This window comes from Styela clava, chromosome 1, assembly GCF_964204865.1.
Source record: "Styela clava chromosome 1, kaStyClav1.hap1.2, whole genome shotgun sequence".
NCBI lineage: Eukaryota > Metazoa > Chordata > Ascidiacea > Stolidobranchia > Styelidae > Styela > Styela clava.
In genome coordinates, this window is record NC_135250.1 from 12,468,639 (window position 1) to 12,476,520 (window position 7,882).

The following is a 7,882-nucleotide window of genomic DNA, read 5'->3' on the forward strand; positions in this document are numbered from 1 at the left end:
CTGTATAATTAATTTGCAATTCCTAGTTTCGTACTTACGAAAAACAAAAGCATTACAACTTTAAAATAACGCGGTAATCTGTGGAAATATAATGTGTGGCGAAATGCTGGATTATAATTAATTTTTGATTCATAACTGATAACAGCATTGGAAAGGGGGGGGGGGGGGGCACGGGGCAAATGGCGACAACGAGTACAGTAGTCCAGCAATCCACTTGCACATAACTATCCCAGCAGGATACGAACTCTGAAGTGGCGAGCGTAACGTATTTTAATGCGTATGCTGAGCACGATGCGGCATTCCACCTAGCGAGCAAAACTACTCTTGTTATTATGTAGTTTTTTATACCCCCTCTCCCCCCCAAGTTGAATTGCACCGTACGTGCTGCTCTCCTTGGATAAATACAGGGTAGCCCCAAAAAACGAAAACATATAATATGTTTCAAATGAAGTGACTTCCGTTTTTTGTGTCACCCTATATGATGTCATAGTAATTTTTGGAGGAATCACCACCCCTGTGGTGTGTCAAAGGTCGGGAATATATTCATTGTCTTATGATAGTACGTCACTTGATTTTGCTTCACGTCTGGTCATGTGATTTCTCTACAGTAGAAAGGGATTAATGTTTTATAGCTAGGATTATATCTTCCCCGTTTCATCAGTAAATGCAGTAGTTATTACAAAGTGTCGTTCGTTTCGTGTTAAACTGTACTGGCACCATATCGTATTGGAATTTGTATCACTTGAACTTGGAGCTGTGACGATCTTGAGAAAATATATTCTAACTAAGCTACCTGTGACGTTACCTTGTTATTCAGTTGTTGTAGTACTACTAGTACTGGTATATAGCCTAGGTGACCTGTTAATAAAATAAAAAAATGCCTGACAAACTTCAAGGTATGTTATATTACAATTTATGAATATTCAGATTCTGTTGTTTTATTGTTTTCATTCTGCTGTTCTGTATTGATATTTTTCAGTTGTAAGAAAGGTGTAAATGTTTAAAGTGATAGCAGAACAGTGTTATTAATCGTCATAGATATGGTTTTCTCTTACCTTTATTCACTAACTTCTGCACCGGTACTTAAGAAAATCACTTCAATTGACTTTCAAATACAGAAATAAGGTAGTTTACCCACTTTCAGACTTCGCGATCATCTGCGGTCATCAACTCAAATAACTGAATACCGCAAAAGCGCCTAACTTTGGACAAAATTACCATATTTTCATCAATAACTCAACCATTTATTTCCAAATTGTGCCAAAATTGCTCGGTAAAACATTGATGTGGTAAGTTACATTCCCTGCAAATTTCGTGCCCATCGGAATATTTTTACTATTGAAATAATCGTTTTTTTCTTGTCATCTGACCATTATCCTTCACTGCCCTAACTCCGGACATTCATTTTCCTCACTGCGTAACTGAGAAAATGCATTATTTGAAATTTCCATCGTCCTATGTTTACCTTGTTGCATTTATTTGATATTTTAGTTACGTCATATCAGTATAATAACACGTTGGCCATTCTAATCAAGAATTAACATACGCAAATTAATCTAATGCAAACAGTTTCGATCTATCTACAATGAAACATTTTAACAGGCTTGTAAGTCTTTGAAATATTAATATTCTCGACAGATAGCTTTGTTGATGTTACGCTGTTATCTTTATAAATAATTAGTTCTTCATCAAACTTAATCTGTGCCGTTGAATAGCGGGCAGTCATTTTTCAGCAATATTTCCGTGTTTTCGAGAAAAAAGTAATTATACAACATTAAAAAAGTTGAGAATAGATGTATATATAACAGCTCTACCTATAAAAATTAAAATTGGCAATATTTAAATTGGCCGTTTAAATTTTTTGTCCGAAGTTGGCGCTTTTACGGTACCCTGATAAATATTTTAAAAATGAAGCTTCACTCAATCCAACGCTTTCCACCTTCTTTTCTGCTTGACAAAATTTGTATTGAAGTGCATCTTGTAGTTAAAATTTGAGTAAAATGTGAAAAATTTGAGGCTATCGTTTCTAGTTTATAGTGATCCGAACAAATTTGCTTGCAAGCTGGGTAAACCACCCTTGATTTGAGGCAAATCTTTCTGTTTATTGTATCGATTCGAATTGTATCGAGTAAGAACCGAAGGGGGCTCACATATAATTTTTGAACCATTTTATAAAAAAGGTTCCTTGTTACATACTTTCGCAACTAAGACCAAAAATGGTTGTCAATTTCTCAGTCTTCATAAAAATCTGTTTAGATTGTCTTTTCAACCTCAAGTTTGCAACTAAGCAACTTGTAAGAGAATCACACAGATGTGAAAAGGAAGAAAAAGCAGAAAAAGTGAAATTGAAAAAAGCAATTCAGAAAAATAATATGGAGGTATTATCATGTTATTTCTTGAATTCATTGGTATGAAATAAATCATTCTTATCATTAACCCAGGCGTGAATGGTTATAACAGAATGAAAATAAGATTAATAGAGCTACTATGAAATAGAATACTTTTCCATCTAGAATGCTTTATTTTTTCTGTCATCTTTGATGAAATTGGCAGGTGGTATGAATGAATTATAAGTGTTTATCCCTATATTTGTGTGTGTGTCAACATTCTTTCATCTCTGTAACATTCCCATTTTTCTTTAATCTCACTGAAAATGAGTGTTGCGTTTTAGGGTGCTAGAATTCATGCGGAAAATGCTATCAGACAAAAGAACCAAGCATTGAATTTTCTTCGTATGAGCGCCCGAGTTGATGCTGTGTGTTCCAGAGTTCAGACTGCTGTTTCCATGAAAAATGTAAGAAACTTCGTTATTATTTCATGCAAAACTTGTAAAAACTTATATATTCATACTTGAATGATTTGATTATTTACAGTTTAGTATCCCAGGCTTGGGGTCCTTTTTATAGTCTCTCAATTTAATGACATGCAAATTGTAGTGTATCCATCGAAGATAGTTTTTTTTTTCAATATGGAGTGGAGTAGCAAAATATGCAAGCCACACAGGCATATCCAGTGGCTATAAAGTAAAATCATTTTTAACTACTGATTACAATACTGCACATGCTTGGCATAATAGAGTTAATTGTTTCACACTGTTATGAGGGTACTACCATAGTATTTGAACCAAGATGGTTGCAACAGCAAGTTTTTTTATCAATGCAGATATTGGTAATATAATGACCTACCGGTACATATTTTTTATCATGATGGAAGTAAATGTGACTGAAAAAACCTTGCCATCCTTGCTATCTAGCATATTCCATTTTCAAGTTTTTTTTCTTCTAGATTTGAGCTTTTTTGTGACTTTGGGCAAACATACGCATGCAATAAAAAATAAATATAAAAAAAGCTTAATTAAAGGAATCAGATTCGAAAATTTTTGATTCGATATATTCGATTCGAAAAAAAATGTATACAGAAGTGGCAACCCTGACCGTCGGATTAGGATTTTATGTTTGATAAGGAACAATCTGAGTGGTGACAATAGGGATGGGCAATGTAGAATAATTTACTATTCTAGAATAGTTAAATCGAATCCAGAATACCGAATCCTATTCTATTTTCATACTTATTCAAATAGTGGGTATTTCCACATTGCTGGATTTAGATGGTAAAAAATTGCAAATGTACTACTTACTATAAATGTGTTATCTATTTGGAAATGTCCTGAACATTGGATTTCATTTGATACCAAACAGGCAGTTCCCAGGACAATAAAATTTAGGAATTTTACAATATTTTTTGCCTTCAATTGTTCCAAATGTATGTAATCCCTAAATACTGATATGCTAAATTAAGACACGCTTTACACACTTTAATAGTAAGCGGTTAAATACAAAATAGACATGAAACGGCGGTAAATCATTATTAATGTAAGTCTGCCGAGTATACTAAAACATACCCGCTGAGAATTAATTAGATGCTGAACCAGCGTGTGGCCACTGCAACCTATGCGCCGTTGTAAAATATTAAATTTAACCACTATCAATTAAAATCAACCTTTTATTCTGTGAGAGCAAGACACGTAAAACCAAGTTCCCGTAAACGCGATTTCGTACTTAGTTATTAGGTAATAACATCTGAAGACGAACTCATTCCAGAACTCACCCAGACTTGGCCCTACTCAAATTCAATACGTCACTATCTTAGCCAGATGCGGCAACTTTTTTCAAAATTCATCGGCGACTAAAATACTACAGACTTTCGATCAAACGTGCGTCTATCTTGAACGATAGAAATGTTATCATTATCTACCCAGACTTAGCCCTACTCAAATTCAATACGTCACTATCTTCGCCAGATGCGGCAACTTTTTTCAAAATTTATCGGCGACCAAAATACTACAGACACTCGATCAAACGTGCGTCTATCTTGAACGATAGAAATGTTATCATTAATCATTATCTACCCAGACTTAGCCCTACTCAAATTCAATACGTCACTATCTTCGCCAGATGCGGCAACTTTTTTCAAAATTTATCGACGACTAAAATACTACAGACACACGATCAAACGTGCGTCTATCTTGAACGATAGAGACGGACCGAAAAATATGTAATCTTTTGGGAGTGAAATTTAAATGTGACAGTTGTTCGCGTTTTGCGATATAACTTTGTATTTCGGAAAATGGTATAATAAAATTATTCGTAAATTATATTTGATCTAAGTTAATGGCGAGTAATGTTATAACATTTAACGCCTGGCTTTTGGTTTACGTGCATCATTTTTTTGGGAAAACTCGTAGGTCGCGAAAAATCATTTAATTTGAAATGAGGCAAGGCACGTCTGTAAACAATTAAAGATTGTTGCATTCAGATTATCGGAATATCACCGGTAAGTCGGCACAAATAACGCTAGCTAGATAGCAAAGAGGAAAACGCAAAAATGGTGCAATAACGAGTCCTCGCCGTGAGGTTATATTACCGACTTCTTGTCCTGAATATGCCGATTGAAATGAGAGTGTTTGATGTTTACCGATTTACGGGTTCTTTGCGAGCAGACGCAAGTTTAATTAAACGAGAGAGATTTCCACGCGAGAAAAACGCTCGTCTATAATTGATAAATTAGAAACCCGAAATACAAAAATTGACGCTTGGCGCCGGAGAGGCGGAAACCGAATCCTGTTGGATTCGAATACTTTGGGATTCGAATCCTCCGGATTCGGTATTCTATATTGCCCATCCCTAGGTGACAAGGGCCACACTAAATGGCTTGGCAGGCAGGGTTGTTGGCCGTCTGTTGTACACCCTGCTATAAACTGATGCACTCAACTGATCGACCTGACAGTTTTACTCTGGAAGTTCACAATGCCACAAGATTGTCTTGCATTCAAATTAAAATGATCCAATTTGTTGATTTCCAAATTCAGGTTACAAAAAATATGGCTGGTGTTGTAAAGTCGATGGAAGGAGCAATGAAAACAATGAATTTGGAGAAGGTATATTTTATCACACAATTCACTTTTAGTTTATAAATCAGAGAAAAATGAACACGAGACAAAGTTCAAGTTCTGAAATTAGATCAATTTGAAATTGTATAAACTGAGGGTTACTTCAGATCTCCAGAAACTCAGAGGCCTAGGTCAATCTCGCTGTGTTTCTTTAATGCAATGCTAAATTATTTGTTCTATTGTAAACTACATGTTTGGTATAGTATCAAAGCAGAAATAATTGGATTTTTCAATGGTCTTCAAAAAATGGTACCTTCTAACTAAGCAGAAATGGTGTTATGGTTCTACATCAATAACCCTAGTCATCAGCATAGCACAGTAATTTTCTTTATTACCATATATATATTATTTCTGTTGCTCCAAGATCAGCACATGCCAATTAACTTCCTTTTCCCCCATTTAGATATCGGACTTGATGGATAGATTTGAAAAGCAGTTCGAAAACCTAGATGTTCAATCACAATACATGGAAAGTGCGATGACCAGCACAACAACACAGTTTGTACCAGAAAATGACGTTAATTCACTTATGCAAGAAGCTGCAGATGAAGCAGGGTATGTTCCCTTTTATAATTTTCCCCTTTCATAGGTCTCTGCCATGAGAATGTCACTAAAAGAAAATAACTAACAAGAATGTGAAAGAGAAAGATTAGTTTGAATTGTATGAAAGAGGCTGTAGTCATATAAACAAAACTAATTCTAAATCAAATTTTTAGCCAAGTTGGAATAAATGCGATTGTGTTTGCTGCAGTGCAACAATTGTTTCGAATTACGATTAGGTTATATTTTGTTTGTTGAACAAGACAACAGAGAAATTTGCATTTAAAGATCTTAGAACAATTGTGATAGACTGTTTAATAGTTTTTACTGAACCTAAATGTTTTTTGAATATCCAAAGCAACTGAGAGTTTATTTTTGATGGGTAGTCATAAATTTGATACTTGTGTAAAGGGACTGAAACCTATGGGCAGGGGGTATATTCACTTGGCTAACATAGACAGTTCCAGAACTAAAATAAGGAAAATCGGAATAAAATTATGGCCTAACCATAACCTGGTACACATACTACGGGAGTACTGATATTGATATAAGATGACAACTGGATTTTTTTTCAGATTGGAGTTGAACATGGAACTGCCTGGGGCACATTCATCATCTTTAGCTACGTCAGTTGCTGCTAATGAACAGGATGAACTTTCACAACGTCTCGCTCGATTACGTGAAACATGAAATACTTTTTCCACTTTATTTTGCATTATTATCAGAATATAAACCAGGCTATATTTTATAAAGTTTCTAAGTAAGGTCGCCCGCACTTCATCGATTAATCCAAGGCTGTTCAAGTCGAGGGAAACTGCTCAATGGTAGGGAATTCCACATCGCAGGAATTTATGATGATTACAAGAAACAACTGGGAAGAAGTCCATTTTAAGCAGCTGCTGCGAAGTTGAAAACACCGTGAATAAAGAATTGATCCCAAGGATTTCAATATCTCAGAATGTGGAAAGCATCATTGTCTGTATATGAAGCTAAAAATTATTGCTTAGATTCGACCCTTTATGCTTTATTAAGTCATTATTTAGTGTAGATCGCCATCATACAAAGCAGTTGACATAGCCCCTTGTGTACGTGTAACATTTGGATTATTTTCCATAATTCATTATTGGAATACCCTATTCAATGGCACTAAAGATTTAAATACAGGGTGTCCATAAAGTCCCTTCAGTTCACAATTTCAATTTTGTTATGAAGTCAGTTCTCAGTATATCTTATGTTGTATTCTTAATAACCAGGTCATTGTTTTTCAATCAGTAATTGCTTTAAGTATTTTTACTTAATTCATTTAATACATCTGTGAGGGCCGAAATAATGTATGGTATCGATAAATTCCTTTTTCAATTTCAAGACTTTGTGGACACCCTATATATATATATATATATACAAGTATGCATTGCATCATAGTAACTGTACGCAGGCTGATATATCGTGAGACAATATTTCTTAATCATAATTTGACAATTCTTCAGCTGAGATGAAATGTTTTTCATCATTGCAGTACAAAGGCAACTTTGTATCTCTCTTTTTTATGTTGTTTCTTTATATTTTCGATTGATTGCATAACTAGCATACAGTTTTGTTCTGCGACCCTTATTAAATCCCACATCACAGAAATCCAGTGTTGTGTAGAAGACGGATTTTTCGACCACCTTATAGAGAAATTTGATTGGTATGGTTTCAAGATTGGCATGCATTTGTAATTATTCCTATATCCTTATTATGAAAATTTGGGTTATTAATTTTGTTTACCTTTCTGAACTTCTGCACAAATATGTTTATCCATCTTTTGAAGTAAACTGTATGTCACTCAAAAACTGTTGATCTTTTACCTTTAGTTTTATGCCATATATGTCAATAATATAATTTTACCACGAA

The 7,882-nt window shown here is 34.6% G+C and overlaps 1 protein-coding gene across 1 annotated transcript; it reads left to right on the forward strand.

Annotated features, from left to right (window-relative positions):
* Window positions 1-561: 561 nt before the first annotated feature.
* Window positions 562-7,882, forward strand: LOC144419850 (charged multivesicular body protein 1b-like). Its single transcript, XM_078109957.1, has 6 exons — window positions 562-896; window positions 2,257-2,378; window positions 2,672-2,794; window positions 5,369-5,437; window positions 5,853-6,004; window positions 6,565-7,882. The coding sequence occupies exons 1-6, from the start codon at window positions 878-880 to the stop codon at window positions 6,677-6,679; spliced, it is 600 nt and encodes a 199-aa protein (XP_077966083.1). The 5' UTR covers window positions 562-877; the 3' UTR covers window positions 6,680-7,882.

Coding starts and splice junctions, on each gene's coding strand:
- LOC144419850 (XM_078109957.1), top strand. Junction 2,379..2,671: donor TTCAGAAAAATAATATGGAG/GTATTATCATGT, acceptor GTTGCGTTTTAG/GGTGCTAGAATTCATGCGGA. Junction 5,438..5,852: donor AAACAATGAATTTGGAGAAG/GTATATTTTATC, acceptor TCCCCCATTTAG/ATATCGGACTTGATGGATAG.